A 22,954-nucleotide genomic window follows, 5' to 3' on the forward strand; every position below is an offset into this window, starting at 1 on the left:
GGCCAGGAGTTCGAGACCAGCCTGACCAACATGGCAAAACCCCATCTCTACTAAAATTACAAAAATTAGCTGGGCGTAGGGGCACATGCCTGTAATCCCTGCTATGTCAGGAGGCTGAGGCACGAGAATCACTTGAATCCAGGAGGCAGAGGTTGCAGTGAGCTGAGATTGTGCCACTACACTCCAGCCTGGGTAACAGAATGAGACTCTGTCTCTGAAAAATAAAAATAAAATAAAATGGTACTAAACAAATGTAAAATACTTGATACTTTTTTACATTATTTAAATCAAACAATCTTTGTAACTTAAGCTAAATAATTTTACTTATTTGCTTATGAATATTCTTAGGAAACAGAATCCAATTCATTGGAAGCTAGCTAATGTAGAGAATTATTCCCGCATGAGACTTAAGCTGGTACCGAATTATAATTTCAAAACCCATGAGGAAGCTAGTGCCTTGAGAGATAATCTGGGTGAGTTCCAATGACTGTTTAATTATTTGTTGAAGATAATGAGAGTGTTCTTGGGGTTGACGATTGTTATTTTATTGTTTTAAATGTGTTTACTTATGAAGGAAGGGTGGCATTTTATAATTGATATTTAAATGACTATATGTTTTCAGTCCTGTTACATTTGGCCTAAATCCAAGGTGATTTAATACTTCCATTGATTGTAATTTCTAAAAGAAAAAAAAATTTTAATTATAAAAGTATACTGTACTTCATATCAACTGTTATGTCTCTTGCAATGAAACAATGTTCTTTTCTCTTAGTTTTTTTGCTCATCAAGACTGAGGCTAATACTAATGTTAGATAGAATTCTTAGCAATCTTTTTTTTTTTTTTTTTTTTTGAGACAAAGTCTCACTCTGTCTCCCAGGCTGAAGTGTAGTGGCGCAATCTCAGCTCACTGCAACCTCTGCTTCCAGGATTCAAGCAATTCTCATGCCTCAGCCTCCCAAGTAGCTGGGATTACAGGCATATGCCACCACACCTGGCTAATTTTTGTATTTTTAGTAGAGATGGGGTTTCACCATGTTGGCCAGGCTGGTCTCCAACTCCTGACCTCAAGTTATCCTCCCAACCTTTGCCTCCCGAAGTGCTGGGATTACAGGTATGAGCCACCACACCCAGCCATAATTCTTAGCAATCCTTTATGCCTTTTATTATAACCTATTTTTATAGTGCTCTAAACCCTTAGTATCTTAGATTGGCCAATGCCTTTTTCTAGAAAAAAAAAAAAAAACTACTTGAGGTCAGGAGTTCAAGACCAGCCTGGCCAACATAGTGAAACCCCGTCTCTACTAAAAATATAAAAAATTAGCCAGGCATGGTGGCGGGCACCTGTAATCCCAGCTACTCAGGAGGCTGAGGCAGGAGAATTGCTTGAACCCGGGAGGCGGAGGTTGCAGTGACCTGAGATCAGCCCACTGCATTCCAGCCTGGGCAACAAGAGCAAAACTCTGTCTCAAAACAAACAAAAATTTAGCCTGACACTATTTAAAAACAGATCTTAACGGGTTTCTGCAACTCTTTAGGAAGCCTTTCCTTTATAACTGTCTCACTTGTCTTCTCTCCCTTTTTTAAGATAGGTCTGTGAAATACCCCAAAATGTTGTTTATCAAGAATCACTGGGCCCGGCACAGTGGCTCATGCCTGTAATCCCAGCACTTTGGGAGGCCGCGGCAGCAGATCACCTGAGGTCAGGAGCTCGAGACCTCGAGCTGGCCAACATGGTGAAATCCTGTCTCTACTAAAAATACAAAAATTAGCCGGGCATGGTGGCAGGCACCTGTAATCCCAGCTACTCCAGAGGCTGAAGCAGGAGAATCACTTGAACCCGAGAGTCAGAGGTGGCAGTGAGCTGATATCGCGTCTTTGCACTCCAGCCTGGGTGACAAGAGCAAAACTCCTTCTCAACAACAACAACAACAACAAATCATTGGTAGTCGTAGGCATATTATGTTGTAGTTTTAGATGACAGGAGTACCAACTTTTAGATGTTATTTTTAAACTATTTTTATTTTTTTGAGGCTGGGACTCTCTCTGTTGACCAGGCTAGATTGCAGAGGCTTGAACATGGCTCACTGTAGCCTTGACCTCCTGGGCTCAATCGATCCTTCTGCCTCAGCCTCCTGATTAGCTGGGACTACCAATGCATACCACCATGCCATGCCCAGAATTTTTTTTTTTTTTTTTGGTAGAGACAAGGTCTCACCATATTGCCAGGCTGGTCTTGAACTCCTAGGCTCAAGTGGCAGTCCTTCCATCTCAGCCTCCCAAAGTCCTGAGATTACAGACTTGAGCCGGCATGACTGGCCAGATCTTATTTTTTTTAATTGCCTTAACATATGGCCAAAACATTTGATGCCATAAAATGAATCAAGAGAGCTATGATGCCTGCCATTTAGAGTCTTACATTTTGAAATAAATCAGATACAGTAAGTGGTTTTCCTTAATTCAAAATAATGGCACTGTCCATGATATAAACACTAACTTTGAGTGTTATCTTACATAGCAATAGCCAGTTGTGTATAGCTTTTTCTCTGAAAGAATCTTGTATCCTCTTCTGTAAGTATCTTTCTCTACTCTTTGAAATGTAACTATCATTAACACCCAACAAACATCTTTTGGTAAATGACTTTAATAGTTACTTAAGGCATAGTGTTCCATATTATTTTCTTGACTTTTGCCAAGAAATTTCCTTCCATAAAGTTCCCTCTGTTTTTTCCTCTCCTTCTCACCCCTCGACACATGCACACAGATGTAATTTTATGTCCCTTCTTAGTCTCAGTTGTTCTTTTTTGTTTGTTTGTTTTTCTCACTTTAAAAATTTACTCCAAGTGAGCCGGGCGCGGTGGCTCACGCCTGTAATCCCAGCACTTTGGGAGGCCGAGGTGGGTGGATCACGAGGTCAGGAGATCAAGATCATCCTGGCTAACATGGTGAAACCCTGTCTCTACAAAAAATTAGCTGGGCGTAGTGACGTGCGCCTGTAGTCCCAGATGCTTGGGAGGCTGAGGCAGGAGAATGGCATGAACCCGTGAGGCGGAGCTTGCAGTGAGCCGAGATTGCGCCACTGCACTGCAGCCTGGGCGACAGAGCCAGACCCCGTCTCAAAAAAAAAAAAAAAAAAATTACTCCAAGTGTAATAGTGACAATAAAACTGTACAGGAAAAAAAGTATATATTTCAAGGTGAAATTGGAAATCATAAAAAAAGCATCAGTCTTTAATATCTTTAAAGTTCTTTGAAGTATACTTCAGAATTAACTGCAAAATGTTTTGCCTACTCCTTAGTTTTATCTACTCCTTAGTTTTGTCTATATTTTCGTTAACTGCCAGAATTCATGGTTTTCTTTTTTTAAAATATTATCTTGTTTTGTTTTACTTACCCCAATACTGCTTTTTATAAGCAACCCATTGCAGATGTATAGAATAGTGTTTTCATTATGGGCTAACCTGCAAAGCTAACCATGATTTAAAATATTATTTTGGATGGAAAATCCATTATTAATTTCAAACAGCTGACTTATGAAGCACCTTTTGGAACACACCCACTTGTAAATTAGGGAATTTGAAGAGTGAAAAAGTAAATATATTCTTAAATGTATCAGTAAAAATATTTGGTTTGTAGTATGGGCAACATAGTGATACCCCATCTCTACAAAAAATACGATTTTTTGTAGCATGGCACATACTTGTAGTTGGAGCTACTCAGAGGTGAGAAGATCGCTTGAACCCAGGAGGTCGAGGCTACAGTGAGCCACGATCGTGTCACTGCACTCCAGCCTGGGCAACAGAGTGAGACCTTGTCTCAAAAAAAAAAAAAAAAAAAAAAAGGTTTGGTTTGGCTAGGTGTGGTGGCTCATACCTGTAATCCCAGCACTTTGGGAGTCCAAGGAGAAGAGTTGCTTGAGCCCAGGAGTTCGAGACCAGTCTGGACAACATAATGAGACCTCATCTCTACAAAACAAATTTTAAAAGTCAGCTGGGTGCAGTCATGTGCGCCCATGATCCCAGGTACTTGGGAGGCTGAGGTGGGAGGATTGCTTGAGCCCAGGAGATTGAGGCTGTAGTGAGCCATGATTATACCACTTCATTCCAGCCTGGGCAACACAGTAAAACCCTCTCTCAAAAAAAAAAAAATTGATTTAAGAAATTTTTTTTTGTCTGTACTTCTTTATTAGACATGCTGTTTTCTGATCGGCAAACTTAACAACTTATTTTTGGTCCTCACCTTGCTTCCATTGTTTCTGAAGCATTTAGTGGTTATCCTTCTCTGTAAGTGTATTTCTTTCCTTCTTTCTTTTCCTTTTTTTGTTTGTTTGTTTGTTTTGTGAGACAGGATATCGTTCTGTCACCCAGGCTGGAGTGCAGTGGTGCAGTCACCACTCATTGCAGCCTTGAGCTCCTGGGCTCAAGTGATCCTCCTGCCACAGCTTCCTGAGCAGCTGGTACTATAGGTGTGTACCACCACACCCAGCTAATTTTTTAATTTTTGGACTTTTTTTGTAGAGACAAGGTCGCCGTCCGTTGCCCAGGTTGGTCTTGAATTTCTGGGCTCAAGTGATCCTTCCACCTCAGCCTTCCAGAGTGCTGGGATTACAGGCATGAGCCATCACACTCAGCCTGTAAATATATTTCTTTCTTGGCTCTGCTGCTTAACCTCCTACTTTTTATACGAACTTTTAGTCTTTTTTTCTAAAACTTTTTTCCTGCACACCTTTAAATGATGATGTTCCCAGATCCATTCCTAGCATCTTGCCTTTTACCTGTGTTCTTCCTGAGTGATCTCATGGCTAACCCACCATATATGTAATGCTGCTTTCCCATCTGTATTTCTAGTTCCAACCTTCCTTTTGAACTCTAGAACAATGTTTCCAGCTGCCTGTTGAGATATCTCTTACACAGTCTCCGTATGACATTTCTGAAACTGAATTTATTATCTTTTCTCATATGTGTATTCCTTACCCTAGTTTCTACTTCTCTTGTATCCGGTATTGTAGTTATCAGTATCTCCATATATTAGTTGCTGAAATTAAAATCCACATCATCCATGAGTCTCTCCTCATATCTCTGAAATCCCTACATATAATAGCTCTTTAGGTACTCTGGCTGGTTGATTCTATCTCTTACATAACTTTTGAATGTTTTTCCCTATTTTCATTCCCTTTGCTATTGCCATGGCTTAGCTTGGTGCTTTCTCCAAACTTACAGTAGCTTGCCAGCTGGCCTCCGTGCTGCAGTCCATCCTTCATTCTCCATCCTTCACCAATCTTTCATCAGATTTTCAATTCATACTGTTAACAGAATAGTACCATACATCTATATAAAGTCAATTTCCTATTTGTATCAGACTACCTAGGCTTCCTTCTTTTCACTTTTTATTGCATTGTCATGTACTTCGTTAATTAAATGTTTTAACAATAAATTAGACCTCATGAAAAAACATGTTCAGTAGAAATAGTTACTAACTTGTTCTAGGGAAAATGTGAATCACTACTTCCCAATGTAGAGGGTATGATCAAACAGATTTACACAGAAAAATGCAGCTGTACGTTACGTTGATTCATCTTATGTCTGAGCAACGGTATCATTTGAGAAGTTAAGGGAGGATTTGTCGTCTTTATAGTGTTTTGTTATTTATAGTTATTTGCAGTATTGTGTTATTTTATATATTGTGTATGAATTATTTTTGCCATAAATGAAATGTCTTTATTCATAGTTAAGTATGTTAATTTTTTTCCAATCCTATAAATTATGCATATATTTGTATTGCTGTTCTTATTTCAATCAGATAGTTGGAAGATAAATATATAACAGTAGCTATCATTTATTTTATATTTAATGTGTACCAGATGTTTCACATATATTACCTTTCATATACATAACAACCTTGTGATGAAGTCTCCATTTTACAATTTAGAAAACATAAATTCAGAAGGGTCATATGGCTTAATAAATGGCAAAACTAAATTTGAGTCTAGGTTCACCACTTCATAGACCATGTTCTTTTCATTATACCGGACCTGCCTTTTTACAGGATGTTTAGTTTATAAAATACATTACATGTATTGCATATAATTGCCTCAGAATTATGTATTAAATTCCATGTGGTCCAGAAAGTAAACACTTTCGCTCTTGGTCTGTGTATTATTTCCCAATTAAAGACAACTTATCATATATTCTTAGTACTGCTTTTGTACAAATGCACAGTAAAAATAGTTCTATTACATTAATACAATTACAATATTTCTTCCTTTGACTTAATTATTGGCAACCTTTAGAATTAAATATAAATAAAGAGAGTACTTGGCCTATTACTGAAACAAATAATACTGTTATTAAAAATAGATACTATTATTTTTTAAACATTTATTCTTTTTACCTTATGAATAGTAGTGGTCAAAATTGCCATCAAACGTCAAGGATTACTCTAAATCAAAGTACCGTCTTTACTTATAATATACATATTGTTATCATCTAACAGTCAGGAACACAATTAGCAGTCAGAAATTACAGAAAGGCTATAATATTGTTTTTTACTTTATGTTTAATAGATATTTTGTGTTTAAAACAGGTATCCAACACTCACAGCCTTCCAGTGATACATTGCTTTTGGAAGTAGTGAAACAAGTAAAAGTTAGTGATATGGTGGAGGATAAATTAGACCTTCCTGAAGAGGATATAACAGCTAGAGTAAATGTGTATGTATAAATATTTAAAATTATTTTGTTCTGAGAAAGGGGATTGCAAAATCGTGGAAAAGATTTGCTTGAAATTCTAACACCATGTATTTCCAGGGTCCAACAGTTAATGCTGTATCAGCTGTTAGGATTTTATCAGTATTAACTGAGATTATTGAGGAAGGCTTCTTAGAACTGGGATAACATGGAACTGGACCTTGAAATTAGAAAATATTTAGAACTGTATGATAATGAAAGCAGTACATCGAATTTGTGAGATTCAGCTATACCTGTGTTCAGATGGAAATGTACAGCACAAAATATAAACTGTTAAGCAAAAGAAATAGCATTATAAAGACAAAGCAGAAATTCATGAAAGAGAAAAACAAAAAGAAAGATTAAAAACATTGAAGCCTGGTTATTAAAAACAAACAAACAAAAAGCAAAAAACATAAACCTCTAGCCAGACTGATTAAAAGAAAGACAACATAATTTGCCTATATTAGGATTGAAAGAGGAGATATTGCCACAAATAATAAAATGACTGAAAAGAATAGTAATAACTTTATGCCTGTAAGTTTGACAGCTTAAATGAAACAAATTCTTTGAAAGATACAAATTACCCAACCTCCGCAAGAAGAAACAGATAACCTGAAAAGCCTTAGATACATTTAAAAATTTTTAATTTGTACTTCAAAAGCTCTCTTTAAGCAAATGTAAAATATATTAATTTCCTCATCTCCTCTTTGTGTCACTACTGTCATACATATTACATTTCTTTGTATAAGTTCAGTAATACAGTCTCATAGTTGCTGTTTTATGCAGTTGTCTTTAAATGAATTATAGGAGGAAAACAAATATATGTTATTTATGCTTTGTTTGCTACATAATTATCAAGTATCATACTTGTGCACTTTATTTCTTTGTGTGTACATTCATTTATCATCTGATATCATTTCCTTTCAGCCTAAAAGACTTTCTCCAGTTTTTTTGTGTGTGTTTTTCTGTGGGGCTTTTTTTTTTTTTTTTTTTTTGAGACAGGATCTCGCTGTGTCACCTCAACTGGAGTGCAGTGGTGTGATCACAGCTCACTGGAGCCTCCACCTCCTGGTCTCAAGTGATCCTCCTGCCGCAGCCTCCTGAGTAGCTGGGACTATAGGCACACCACCATGTCTAGCTCATTTTTAAATTTTTTTTACAGAGACAGGGTCTCACTGTGTTGCCCAGGCTGGTCTCGAACCTCTGGGCCCACATGATCCTCCCGTCTTGGTTTCCCAAAGTGCTTGGATTACAGGCCACCAGAGAGTGAGCCGCTGCACCCAGCCCTCTAGTATTTCTAATAAGGAAGGTCTGATTGCCACAAACTCTCTGTTTCTTATCCAGGGAGGTCTTTATTTTTGTTAATCCAGGTATATCTCACAAACATAAAATTTACCATTTTTAATGCATACAATACAGTGGGGTTTTTTTAATGTTTTCACAAATTTGTGCAACCATCCCTACAATATAATTCCAGAACATTTATGTCACCCCAAAAGGAAATCTTGTACCTTTGAGTGGTCGGTCCCAGTTTTCCCCGTCTCACATAACCTGGCAACCACTAATTACTTTGTCTCTGTGGATTTGCCTACTTTGGACATTTTCTGTAACTCCTACAATTTGTATCTGGCTTATTTTCATTTGGAATAATGTTTTCAAGATTCATTCATGTCATAGCATATAAGAGTACTTTATTCCTTTTTGTGGCTGAATAATATTTTAAATAATTTTCCATTTATAACCATTTATGGTTATCCAGAATATGGATAATCACATTTTGCTTATCCATTCATCAATCAGTGAGCATTTAGGTTGTTTCTACTTTTAGGCTATTATGAATAGTACTTCCATGAATATTCAGGTACAAGTTTTTGTGCAAACATAAGTTTTTAGTTGTCTTGGTTATCTACCGAGGAGTATAATAGTTAGATCATATGATAATTCTGTTTGAACTTTTGAGGAATTACCAAACTGTTTTTTATAGGGACTGTGTCATTTTACATTTTCACCAGCAAGGTATGAGTGTTCTAATTTCTCCACATCTACCTCAACTCTTGTTATTTTCCTTGTGGGTTTGTAAAAATTCATTATAGCTATCCTAGATGGTTTGAAGTCATATCTATCTTATTTGCATTTTCCTAGTGCCTAATAATGTTGAGCATCTTTCCATGTGCTTGTTTGCCATTAATATATATCTGCTTTGGAGACTATATATGCAAATCACTTGCCCCCGGCTATTTTTTTTTTTTTTTTTTTTAGACAAAGTCTTGCTCTTGTCGCCCATGCCAGAGTGCAGTGGCGAGATCTTGGCTCACTGCAACCTCTACCTCCCAGGTTCAAGCAATTCTCCTGCTTTAGCCTCCTGAGTAGCTGGGATTACAGGCATCTGCCACCATGCCCCGCTAATTTTTGTACTTTTAGTAGAGACGGGATTTTGCCATGTCGGCCAGGCTGGTCTCAAACTCCTGACCTCAGGTGATCCACCCACCTCGGCTTCCCAAAGTGCCTGGATTACAGGCGTGAGCCACCACGCCCGGCTTGGTTCTTTTTTTAAACGTTTTTAATTTCTGTCTCTTTATTGATATCTCTATTTGATTAGCTTCATTGCTGTAATTCCCTTCAATTCTTTAAACATAGTTTCCTTTTGTTCTTTTGATGTATTTATGATAGCTACTTTGAAGCCATTGTTAAATTGAACATCAGAGGTCCCCCAGAGACAGTTTCTTTTTACTGCTTTTGTGTTTATGGCTCATACTTTGCTTTTTCTTTGTTTTCTCATAATTTTTGTAAAAAAAAACTATACATTTTTGATAACAAACTGTAGCCAATCTGGCTTCTGATCTCCCTCTGTTATGGTTGTTACTGTTGTGATTTTGTTTGTTTGTTTACTTTCCCGAACTAATTCTGTAGAGCCTGTTTTAACCGGCTGTGTGTTGCCAATGACGTCTCTATTCATTGGGGGTTTTTTGCTTTGTTTTTTGTTGTAAAACCTGGCCTAGTAGGGATTGTCTGTGGGTCAGCATAGCTTGGTGGTCAGTCATTGGTTAGAGGTTGTGTTTAACCCCCCTGATCCAGCTGAGTGCTATAGCTCATGAGTATAATCCCAGCTATTCAGGAGGCTGAGGCAAGAGGATCACTAAAGGGCAGGAGTTTGAGACCAACCTGAGCAACATGGTGAGACCCTCTCTCTAAGAAAATAGGCCAGGGAGGCTGGGCACGGTGGCTTACACCTGTAATCCCAGCACTTTGGGAGGCCGAGGCGGGTGGATCACGAGGTCAAGAGATTGATATCATCCTGACTAACACGGTGAAACCCTGTCTCTACTAAAAATACAAAAAATTAGCCGTGTGTGGTGGCAGGTGCCTGTAGTCCCAGCTACTTGGGAGGCTGAGGCAGGAGAATGGCATGACCCTGGGAGGCGGAGCTTGCAGTGAGCCGAGATTGCGCCACTGCACTCCAGCCTGGGCGACGGAGCTAGACTCCATCTCAAAAAAAAAAAAAAAAAAATAGGCCAGGCGTGGTGGCTCACGCCTGTAGTCCCAGCAGTTTGGGAGGCCGAGGCAGGTGGATCACAAGGTTAGGAGATTGAGATCATCCTGGCCAACATGGTGAAACCCTGTCTCTACTAGAAATACAAAAATTAGCCAGGCATGGTGGCACGTGCCTGTAGTCCCAGCTACTCAGGAGGCTGAGGCAGGAGAATTGCTCCAACTCAGGAGGCAGAGGTTGCAGTGAGCTGAGATCACTCCACTGCACTCCAGCCTGGGTGACAGAGCAAGACTCTATCTCAAATAAATAAATAGATAAATAAATAAATAAATAAATAAATAAATAATAGCCAGCATGGTGGTGGTGTGTGCCTATAGTCTTAACTATTGGGAAGGCTGAGGCAAGAAGATACTTTGAGCCCAGGAGTTGAAAGCTGCAGTAAGCTATGATCACCCCACTGCAGTGCAGCCTGGGTGACAGAGCCAGACCCTATCTCTAAAATAAATAATTAAATAAGCAAGACCCCCCCATCTCTAAAATAAACAAACCCCTTGATCCAGTAAGACTGCCATCCTTTGCCAGTGGATCTGTACATGGCTTAGGGATTACCTTTGAAGTTCATGATTTGTATATCTGCCCTAATGTGAGTTTTGGGGGTTTTGTTTTGTTTTGATTTTTTTTTTTTTTTTTTTTTTGAGATGGAGTCTTACTCTGTCACCTAGGCTGGAGTGCAGTGGCGCGATCTCGGCTCACTGTAACCACCACCTCCTGGGTTCGAGTGATTCTTGTGCCTCAGCCTCTCAAGTAGCTGGAATTACAGATGTGTGCCACTACGCCCAGCTAATTTTTTGTATTTTTTGTAGAGATTGGTTTCACCGTGTTGGCCAGGCTAATCTCAAACTCCTGACCCCAAGTGATGCTCCCACCTTGGCCACCCAAAGTGCTGGGACTACAGGTGTGAGCCACTGCACCCAGCCTAATATTTAACTTTCTGTGTTGATAAAGCCACATATTCAGCCAAGAATGAGTAGCTATGTCCCAAATATATTATTTGTTTACATTATAAACTACATATGGCAAATATTTCTTTGAAGCTCATTTTAATATTACAAATTGAGGGCCAGGCATGGTGGCCCTCAATTTGTCAGCACTTTGGGAGGCCGAGGTGGACAGATCACTTGAGCTCAGGATCTGCAGACCAGCCTGGGCAACATGGCAAAATTCCATCTCTACCAAAAATACAAAAAATTAACTTGGCATGGTGATGTGAGCCTTTGGTCTCAGCTACTTGGGAGGCTGAAGTGGGAGGAATGTTTGAGCCTGGAAGGTGGAGGTTACAATGAAGCAAGATTGCAGTGATTTTATCAGATTTTCTCTAACAAAAATATATTGTTTGATAATAAGTGATTACATGTAGGACTTCAATACTGTAGCAAATTAATATAATATCAAAAAGCACAACATCGTATTCAAATAAATAGAGCAGTGACCAAGTCTCACAAAAAAAATATATATAGTCTTCCTCAGCCAGGTGCGGTGGCTCATGCCTGCAATCCCAGCACTTTGGGAGGCCCAGGTAGGCGGATCACCTGAGGTCAGGAGTTTGAGTCTGGCCAACATAATGAAACCCGAAACCCAGTCTCTACTAAAAATACAAAAATTAGCCAGACATGGGGGTGGGTGCCTGTAATCCCAGCTACTCAGAAGGCTGAGGCAGGGGAATCTCTTGAACCTGGGAGAAAGAGGTTGCAGTGAGCTGAGATTGCACCACTGCACTCCAGCCTGTGTGACAGAGCAAGACTCCATCTCAAAAAAGAAATAAACAGATAAATAAATATAGACTTTCTCTTTAACATATTTGTAACTCCTTCTCCACAGGTGAAAAACCTAGATACCATTACTCTGAATAAGCCTACTTATTTAGTCAAGCCTAGAATACATAGAAAGTGCTTTAAGAATTGCTTAACTCATATCAGTAGTTGCTAACTCATTCCACTGCAAAAAAGCAAACAGATTTCAATTTTGTTTAAAGTCCTTTTTTCTTTAGGTAAAATTTACAAACAGTAAAATATAAAAATAATTTTATATTCTTTTTATATATTCTAAAAACTGTACAATTTTATGAATCTTGACAAATACTTATAACCTGTGTTATAACCCTCACCCCAAAAAGATACTGAAATCACCTTCTCCCCAGAAAATTCTCTTGTGTTCTTCCCAATCAATCCTTCCTCCTTCATCCTCCCAAAGGCAATTTAGACTTTTTTCCACTACAGATTAATTTTACCGGTTCCAGAAATTCATATAAATAGAATCATACCATGTTTCTGTTGTTCCCAGTTCTTTTCACTCAGGAAACACAACTGTATATATCAGTAGTTCATTATTTTTTATTCATGGGTGGTATTTGTTGTTTAAATATACCACAATTTCTTTAATCTCCAGGGTTATTTCAGTTTGGGATTATTTTGAATAAAGCTGTTATGATCATTCTCAATGTGGTTTTAATCTGCAATTCCCTTATGTATAGTTGTTGGGTTCTTTTTTATGTGTTTGGTGACCCTTCCTTTGTGAAATGTCTGTTCAAGTCTTTTGCCCATTTTTTAATTGGTTGTCTTTTTTCTTATTCAGCTGTAGGATATTTTCATATATTCTGTATACAAGAATTTTTTCAGATGTTTTGTGCATATTTTTACTCAGTCTGTTCCTCAGTTTATTTTCTTGCTTTATAGAAGTTTATAAATTTATTAATAGATTATACCTATTATATTAATACATGTGATTAAAAACTAACTTTTCCTTTTTTGGCATGTCAAATAAAACTTTATACAATCTTTGAGAGAAAAAAAAAGATTGCACCACTGCACTCCAGCCTGGGTGTCAGAGTGAGACCCCATCTAAAAATATATATATATTACAAATTGACTAGATTCAGTAGTATCCTTTGGTGGCATAATCAGGACTTTTACTTGTATTAGTTCAGTAATTTTTTTTAGATTTCCTTTATTATTTTCAGGGTACTGGGTAGGGGCAGTTATATAGGGAACTATCTTGGTAGATACTCAGTTGGCTTTGTAATTGGGATTTTTTTTTCTTTCTTTGATGACTAGTGAATTTAATGGATGTCAGACTCATTTGTTTTACACTGAAGAACCAAAATACTTTTTGTCATTTAATATAAATAACCCTCAGACTATTTACTTTTTTAGGGTTCCTCATTGCTCTGTTTATCACTGTAAATATTAGTATTTCCGTGTTCGGGAAAACATTCTTTCCAGTAATTATTTTTTAAAAAAAGAAAAGCTTAGTTTTAAATAAATGATTGCAACATTACAAACTTAAATTGGTGATACAGAACTTCTCATGGAAACCCACTAAAAATAAAACTAGACTTAGTCATTGGTACCCTGGACATGAGGCAGATATGAAATGTCTAGGACCAGAGAGTAGCTGGCTTAAAAGATTTACTTGAATAACATTCTGTGAGTGGTAGGAGCTCCCATTTCTCTTTTTTTTTTTTTTTTTTTTTTTTTTTGAGATGGAGTTTTGCTCTTGTTGCCCAGGCTGGAGTACAGTGGCGTGATCTCGGCTCACCGCAACCTCCACCTCCCAGATTCAAGCGATTCTTTTGCCTCAGCCTCCCAAGTAATCCCAGGTAGCTGGGATTACAGGCATGCACCACCACACCTGGCTAATTTTGTATTTTTAGTAGAGACAGAGTTTCTCCATGTTGGTCAGGCTGGTCTTGAACTCCCGACCTCAGGTGGTCTGTCCACCTCTGCCTCCCAAAGTGCTGGGATTACAGGCGTGAGCCACCGCGCCCACCCAGGAGCTCCTATTTCTATACTTGGCAGTTAAAGTCACCTAGGCCACCGAAAGACTGCCTCTCCAGTTACTTCCTCCAGCAAATATAAATAATATTCCTCCTAATATATGGTGACTTCACTTTAAGTAAGGTATGGCAATAGTAGCTCTTTGCATTATCTCTAGTTCCCTTGTTAGGGGAATGCTAAGATGGTGATGCTCTCTAGTTTTAGTTACTCTTGAAAGTCTCATTTTATAGTTTAAGATTCATGTTTAGTACTTCTAATTATTATTTACAGACACCACTACAATGCAGTCTTAGTCACAGATTCCTATATTTTGTGGGTCAATTCATGTCTCCCAGAATATAACTAAAATGACATGACCAATATTGCCTTATTTTTCAGCTGTCCTCTGCTAATTGTTTTACAGGTTCACTGTGTTTTATTATAATGGGTCATATAAAATCAGGATGTAAAGCTTATTTTTAATGAAACTGAATCATTAAGTAATAAAAATATTTGGATACTGTTTAAGTAATTTAATATGCAGAATATTTCTTGAGGGTAATTCAGATATTCTTTCCCAGACATTAATTTGACAGATAAGTGATTTATATTTGAGGCCAGGCACGGTGGCTCATGCATATTATCCCAGCAGTTTGGGAGACCGAGGTGGGTGGATCCCTTGAGCTCAGGAGATCAAAACCAGCCTGGGCAACATGGCAAAACCCCACCTCTATAAAAAATATAAAAATTAGCTGGGCATGGTGGCATGCACCTGTGTTCCCAGCTACTTGGGAGGCTGAGGTGGGAGGATTGCTTGAGCCCAGGAGGCAGAGGTTGCAGTGATTGAGCCGACATTGTGCCACTGCACTCCAGCCTGGGTGACAGCAAGACCTTGTCTCAAAAAAAAGAAAAAAAAAAGAGATTATATTTAAATGTGGTATTCTTTTCTATTTAAGAAAAATAAATGGTTGAATTTTTCTGTTTATTGGCTTCTTGTTTTTACAGTGATGAGAAAGAAGAACAGGATCAAAAAGAAAAATTGGTATTGATGGAAGACTGTGAACTCATTACAATAATTGATGTAATTCCTGGCAGATTAGAAATCACTACTCAACACATTTACTTCTATGATGGCAGCATTGAAAAAGAAGATGGTGAGGAGTTCTGGAAAAAATAATTTTTGCTGGTCAATAATTAAGTATCTAATTTATCAATCATGAATGAGAAGAAGAAAGCAGTAAGATAGAACTGTCTATCATGTAAAGGGAGAAATGGAAAGTCAGTAAGGGGTCAAATTTGTTATTCACCAAGGTGTGGAAGGGAATGCTTTTTAAAAATTATCAATGCATTTTTAAGGGTTTGGCTAGAGGGAATTGCTGTAAACTTAAGTTACAAAATACAGTGTTTATTATTATTATTTTTTTGAGATGGAGTTTCACTGTTGTTGCCCAGGCTGGAGTGCAATGGTGCGATCTCGGCTCACTGAGACCTCTGCCTCCCGGGTTCAAGCGATTCTCCTGCCTCAGCCTCCCGAGTAGCTGGGCTTACAGGCATGTGCCACCACGCCCAGCTAATTTTGTATTTTTTTTTTTTTAGTAGAGACAGGGTTTCTTCATGTTGGTCAGGCTGGTCTCGAACTCCCAACCTCATGTGATCCGCCCACCTCAGCCTCCCAAAGTGCTGGGATTACAGGTGTGAGCCACTGCACCCAACCTAATACAGTCTTCATTTTATCATACCTTTGTATGTGTACTTATTCCTATAGGCTTCTCATGTCATCCTTTATGTGATAATAAAAGGATGATTAAATCTAAGATGCCAGCATACAGAGAAAAGGAAAACTGTTTCTGAGATGTATTCAGAATTATATTGTATTCTAATGGGAAGGCAGTAGAATAGTTATAGAACTTTAAAATAGTTTAAAAGAACCAGTTTAAATATCCAACACATTTAACAAATGGTTTATATAGTACAGAAATTGAATTCCTTTTTCCTAAAACCTTTTGTCAAGAACTAAGAGGTATTTTCTACTTAGCATGAGTAACTTTATATGGTATCTCAGTCACAAGATTTCTTCTGTTTTCAGGAGTAGGCTTTGATTTCAAGTGGCCTCATTCTCAAATTCGAGAGATTCATCTCCGGCGTTACAACTTAAGAAGATCAGCCCTTGAGATTTTTCATGTTGACCAATCCAACTACTTTCTCAATTTCAAAAAAGAGGTATGTATTATTGTTTCAGGAAATCTCAAAATGCTAGCTTTAAATACGTTTCCAGCTAGTGAGCTCTAATGGAACTTTGGGCTGTATTCTTTTGTCAAGACAAAATGTTAGAGGAAAAAATATATACTTTGGGGGCTAATCAGTGTATGAATTTTTGTTGAGATTTATTTACGTTTGAGTTTTGGGGGAGTTCAGTTTTTATATATATAGCTTGATAAAGTAGAATTTTTAGTGCCTCATTACATTCACTTGTGATGTAATATACAATATGTAAGCTATGACAAGATTTATTAAATTAGATTGGTTTCAAATTAAAAAATAATGAGGAATCTATTTCTTCTAGGAATATAGTAAATTCTTAAGTAATGTAAGTTGTTAAGTGCATATGCTCTAAAGCCACATTACCAGGGTCCGTGTACTGTCTCCACCAGTAGCTGTGTAAGCTTGGGCTCATTACTGAGAATGCTTGGGCCCGGCCTTCCTCCCCTCTCTCATTCACTTGAGGTCAGACAGGTATTATTACAGTTTGACAGCCCTCCCCACCTTGCGTAGCTCTCCCATTTTCTCTCGTAGGCATCTCCCCTAGTAAAATATTTGCGTTTTAATTGTGTCTTGGCATGTGCTTTTCAGAAGACTCACATTAGCACACACAATAACTAATTTTCCATTCTTCTGTGGAACCCAGGTTGACTTATTGATGGATTTGATTAAGATGTTTAAAGACCATTCTTCTAGTTTTACAAAAGTCTTTTTACTATTACAAGAAAGTTTTCCTTCATAGGAAAATACAAAGCATGTGTTTTATGGAAAGCTGTGTCATGTAATTAAACTAAGTCTGCCCCTGCTAAGTACTGGGTGTTTGTATAACTTTATTGTCTTTAAAGTACATTTGTATAAAGTAGCTAATCTTTATAACAACCATGAGATTAAATGTGGCAAATTTGGCCAGACACAGTGGCTCACGCCTGTAATCCCAGCACTGGGAGGCCGAGGCGGGTGGATCACCTGAAGTCAGGAGTTCGAGACCACCGTGGCCAACATGGTGAAACACCATCTCTACTATTACAAAAACTAGCTGGTCGTGGTGGCACATGCCTATAATCCCAGCTACTTGGGAGGCTGAGGCAGGAGAATCACTTGAACCTGGGAGGCGGAGATTGCAGTGAGCCGAGATCACGCTATTGCACTCCAGCCTGGGCAACAAGAGTGAAACTCTGTCTCCAAAATAAGTAAATAAATAAGGCAGATTCTGGCTGGGTACAATAGCTCAAGCCTATAGTCCTAGCACTTTGGGAGGCCAAGGTGGCTGGATCACTTGAGGTCAAGAGTTTGAGACCAGCCTGCCCAACATGGTGAAACCCCATCTCTACTAAAAATACAGAAATTAGCTGGGCATGGTGATGCACACCTGTAATGCCAGCTACTCGAGAGGCTGAGGTAGGAGAATTGCTTGAACTCTGGAGGCAGAGGTTACAGTGAGCCGAGATCACGCCAGTGCACTCTAGCCTGGGTGACAGAGCGAGACTCTATCTCAAAAAAAAAAAAAAAAAAAAAAAGGCAATTTCCATTATTCCTTTTTTAATAGTTAAAGAAACTATAAGTGAATTTTATAACTTTGCATTTGTATAGCCCTGAATAATTCACAGTACTATAAGGATAGGTATTATGTTTAATTTAATTTATTTGCCAAGATGATTAGTAAATTGCAGAACTAAATTTGAAGTATACTTGAGCAAGTTTTCTAATTCCAAGTCTAATAATATTTCCGTTGTACGTGATAACTTTTGTAAACATACATAGCTTGATTTCAGCAAGTACAATAGAGAAATTAAAACCATAATCTACTGTTTATATGAAATGTCCAGAACAGGCAAACCCATAGAGACAGAAATTAGATTAATAATTGTCAGGGAATGGGAAGGAGGCAGAATTGAGAAGTAGCTGTTAGTGACTATGGGATTTCTATTTGAGGTGATAAAAAATTTCTGAAGTTAGATATTGGTGATAGTCACACAACTGTTTGAATATAGTAAAAAAAAAAAAAAAAAAAAACCACTGAAGCCAGGTGTGGTGGCTCATGCATGTAATCCCAGCACTTTGGGAGCTTGAGGTGGGAGGATCACTTGTTGCCCAGGAGTTTGAGATCAGCCTGGGCAACATGGTAAAACCCCATCTCTACAAAACATACAAAAAAATTAGCCAAGATCACACCACTGCACTCCAGCCTGGGCAACAGAGACTGTCTCAACAAAACAAAACACACAACACTAAGTTGTATACTTTAAAAGGGTGAATTGTCTCTCAATACAGCTATTGTGACTACCATAATCTTCCAAGTTTGTCTTGATTCATTTTTAAAGTATAAAATGCTGTTTTTCATAGGTTAGAAACAAAATATATAGCCGACTGTTGTCACTTCATTCCCCAAATAGTTATTATGGAAGCAGATCACCACAGGAGTTATTCAAAGCATCAGGATTGACACAGGTAGGAAATTGTAATAGTCTCTAATGAACTGTTCTGCTCTTCATTTTAAGTAAAACTTGACTTCTTCTGATTTTCCTTTGATTTTTACAACTGCTGTTCTTCCATTCAGACTGATCTTTTGAATTATCTTTGAATCTTCCTTTGTTTCCCTCACACAGACAGTGCCCTCCCTGCCACCTCCTGTATCATTCAGTTCATGGGTATATCCGTCAATAATTTTCTCTTTTTAAAAAATAAGGCTGGGCGCAGTGGCTCACGCCTGTAATCCCAGCACTTTGGGAGGCTGAGGCAGGCAGATCACCTGAGGTTGGGAGTTCAAGACCAGCCTGGCCAACATGGTGAAACCCCATCTCTACTAAAAAATACAAAAAGTAGCCAGGCATGTTGGCGGGCGCCTGTAATCCCAGCTACTCGGGAGGCTGAGGTGGGAGAATCGCTTGAACCGGGGAGGCGGAGGTTGTGGTGAGCTAAGATTCGTGCCACTGCATTGCAGCCTGGGTGACAGAGCAAGACTGTGTCACAAATAATAATAATAATAATAACATGGGTTTTAAAATCTTAATAATAAAAATAATCATTGCATGAGGTTTAAAAAAAAGGAAAAAAGGGCCTGGAAAGGGCCAAAAAATGCCAATTCTCCTACCAGCCGAAGTGAATTAATGCTCTCATGAATTATATTCTTATTTATATCCCAGCGTCACTTGTATTTGTTCTGCCAGGACGCAAAGGAAAGCCGTTGTTTTTGGCTTTCCAGGACTGTTCGTAGTCTCTTAATCAGTGTCTTTGCTTCCTGGCTGTCTCCTTCCTCCCACAACCACATTAATCTTTCTTAAGTGTTGCCCTTATTCAAGACCCATCAGCAATTCTTTACTATTGCCAGTGAAAAAAGTTTTATTTAATAAAGTACGTTTCCTGTTGCCTCTGCAATAAACTTTATTCTTTAAGTGCTGATCCCTCAACTTGGCACTCAAGAACAATTGGGCTACACCTAAGTATCCTCTGAGGATAATTAATGTAATGTTTCATTAAAATAGTTGGATAGTTTTAATATATCAAGATACTGTTTTTTAATATGCATACTTATGAAAATTTCAATTTGTAACAAAAATTTCTAAGTGGAATAGTCCTAAAATTCAAAATTTTAGGCCACGCGCAGTGGCTCACAGTTGTAATCCCAGCACTAAGGCGGGTGGATCCCCTGAGGTCAAGAGTTCGAGACCAGCCTGGCCAACATGGTGAAACCCCGTCTCTACTAAAAATACAAAAAATTAGCTGGGCATGGTGGCGGTTGCCTGTAATCCCAGCGACTCAGGAGGCTGAGGAAGGAGAATCACTTGAACCCTGGAGGCAGAAGTCACAGTGAGCTGAGATCACGCCATTGCACTCCAGCCTGGGCAACAAGAGTGAAACTCCATCTCAAAAATAAAAAAGTAATTTAAAAAATGAAATAATAAAATAAAATGTGAAATTTTAAGACATTTATTCTGGGCATGGTGGCACATGCCTGTAAACCCAATGCTTTGGGAGGTCAAGCCAGGAGCATCACTTGAGGCTAGGAGTTTGAGACCAGCCTGGGCAACAAAGCGAGACCTCATCTCTACGAATAGTTTAAAAAATTAGCCAGTGTAGTAGGGCATGCCTTTAGTCCTAGCTACTTGGGAGGCTAAGCCAGGTAGATAGCTTGAGCCCAGGAGCTTGAGGCTGTAATGAGCTGTGATTGCTTCACTGCACTCCAGCCTGGGTGACAAAGTGAGACTATTTCTCTGAAATAAATAAATAAATAAAATAAAAATTTTAAGATGTTCAAATAAAACATGTAATTGAAGAAAAGACAAGTCTTTTTTTTTTTTAGGAAAGAATTTTTATCAAGACCTAGACTGTGGTATAAGATTTATGTTGAATTTTCTGTTCCTTTTTTAGAGACCAATATTTTAAAAGAAGTAAATTTAGGAAAAGTATATTGATTTATCTCCCTGTTGTACCTTTTTTTTTTTTTAGCCCATTCTTGTTACTGTCAGTAATAGCTACCAATGTCCAAGAGATGTAGATTTTTAAATTTTGATATTGCTCTTTTTTGCGCTGTCTAGAAATGGGTAAACAGAGAGATATCAAATTTTGACTACCTCATTCAAATAAATACAATGGCAGGACGAACCTATAATGACCTTGCACAGTATCCTGTGGTAAGTTTTGCATAAACCTTATAAATGTGGAATTGCCCTACAGTTTTATAAATCACAGAAGTATATACATGATACTTATTTTTTATTTAAAAAATATAAAAACACTTTGGCCTTTCTGTATGTTTTCTACCCAGTTATTTTCAAAAAGTATATAAACATGAAAACTAATTTAAATACAAGCCTTTTTTCTTTCACTTCCTTGAAAATGAAAGTGAAATGAAAGTGAAAATGAAAGTGGGGCAGGTGCGGTGGCTCATGCTTGTAATCCCAGCACTTTGGGAAGCCAAGGCGGGTGGATCACCTGAGGTCAGGAGTTTGAGACGAGCCTAGTCAACATGGTGAAACCCTGTCTCTACTAAAAATACAAAAAATATCTGGGCGTGGTGGTGCACACCTGTAATCCCAGCAACTCAGGAGGCTGAGGCAGGAGAATCGCTTGAACTCAGGAGACAGAGGTTGCAGTGAGCCGAGATCATGACACTGCACTGCAGCCTGGGCGACAGAGCAAGACTTTGTCTCAAAAAAAAGAAAAGAAAAGATTCCAGTGGAATTATAGGAAATAATGCTTCTGGTTATTGAACTAAAGATGAATGGATATTTACAACAGGGAAAAAATATTTTTGGAGGCTATCCCTTTTTGTCTTTAGATAACCATTTGATATTAGATATGAGGATATTAGCTTCTCTAGGAAGGAATGTCTAAATTGTAAATTATGGCTCTTTTAGTTTCCCTGGATTTTACAAGATTATACTTCGGAAGAGTTGGACCTTAATAACCCTGCTGTATTTCGAGATCTTTCCAAACCAATTGGGGTAGTTAATGAAAAAAACGCCAAAGCTATGAGAGAAAAGTAAGTGCTTCTTATTCCTTTTATAAAATACACATTGCTTCTTTGAATTTGTATTGATTTTTTACTATGGCCAACCAAAAATTTTTTTTTTTACCGTACTACTACTTTTGATAATCAGAGTCTGATAATTACTTCACTAAGTTTTCTTGAAAATAACTTGGTTGCCTTTCAGAAATCTTGACTATACTTGTGTTGATTTCCCTTCATCACCAAATTTAAATTGATATTGCTCAGAATTTCTTTTTACCATGTAATAAGTATGTGCTAAAGAGTAATAAATTCTTGAAATTTTTCTTCCCAGATGTTTTAAACTTTATAACTTAATAATCAAACATATTAAAGTATCTGTCTAATATAATATTTGGGTAGATATACAACTTATACTGATGTGTTTTCAGTAATAATGTGAACAAAGAAGAGAGAATGTGTGGCAATTTAGAACATGTCATTTTGATAAGAAGAAGAAGATTTTATAGTTCTGTTTATGATCTACCCTGTCAACTTCTCACAATTAATTTTTTCAAGGCAAGCTGCCCACAGGCAACAAACAGAATAACCTGATTTTAATTTCCCTTTTTCTCCCTGTGAACTTAGGGATGACTTTTGAGTTTTGAATTCTAATAATAAGGACAAAACTATTTTACACATTAACTTAGTTATAGATTGATATGAAAGTAGATGGTACTTTTTTTTTCTACTTTTTCTTTGCAAACCTTCCCTAGGATTTTTACAATGTTTGATATTTGATTTGACTTGATTTACCAGTGGAACTTTGCTGTGTATATATGTATACCATCACTGCCATTAGTCAAACTTTTTTTTCTGATAATAACCAAAAGAAGATTTTGTAATTTTTTAAAACAGTGTTCTAAGGAAACACTCATATAAATAACTTATTTTATTGGTAATTAAAGATACAAGTTGTTTTACATTTTAGTGGTACATTTTTGCATAGATACAAATGGCTTTGACCTGAAAACTTTTTTATTCCCCTGAATATTAATGATTAGTATGTAAAAGGAAATTGGCCCCAGCTTAATGAACCCATTACTATTTTGGTTTTTGAAATTCAGTGTTTATGGCCTACAAAAATCTTTTATTCTTATTTAGATTTTATACACGCTAATTCAGATGTCACCATTCAGACCAATTATGCATGTATCAGTGATAGACCTTGAAGAATCACT

General features: G+C 37.7%; 1 protein-coding gene across 4 annotated transcripts in view; it reads left to right on the top strand.

Moving 5' to 3' along the window:
- The window catches only part of NBEAL1 (neurobeachin like 1), a 208,360-nt gene that overhangs the window by 136,275 nt on the left and 49,131 nt on the right, over positions 1-22,954 (top strand). For all 4 annotated transcript variants that reach the window (XM_055379437.2, XM_055379438.2, XM_019022754.4 and 1 more), the window contains 7 exons: positions 349-473; positions 6,580-6,706; positions 15,032-15,180; positions 16,113-16,246; positions 18,629-18,733; positions 20,821-20,916; positions 21,643-21,767. In XM_055379437.2, coding sequence (XP_055235412.2) covers positions 349-473; positions 6,580-6,706; positions 15,032-15,180; positions 16,113-16,246; positions 18,629-18,733; positions 20,821-20,916; positions 21,643-21,767 — 861 coding nt within the window. The remainder of the gene's footprint in view (positions 1-348; positions 474-6,579; positions 6,707-15,031; positions 15,181-16,112; positions 16,247-18,628; positions 18,734-20,820; positions 20,917-21,642; positions 21,768-22,954) is intronic.

Source organism: Gorilla gorilla, chromosome 11, assembly GCF_029281585.2.
Source record: "Gorilla gorilla gorilla isolate KB3781 chromosome 11, NHGRI_mGorGor1-v2.1_pri, whole genome shotgun sequence".
NCBI lineage: Eukaryota > Metazoa > Chordata > Mammalia > Primates > Hominidae > Gorilla > Gorilla gorilla.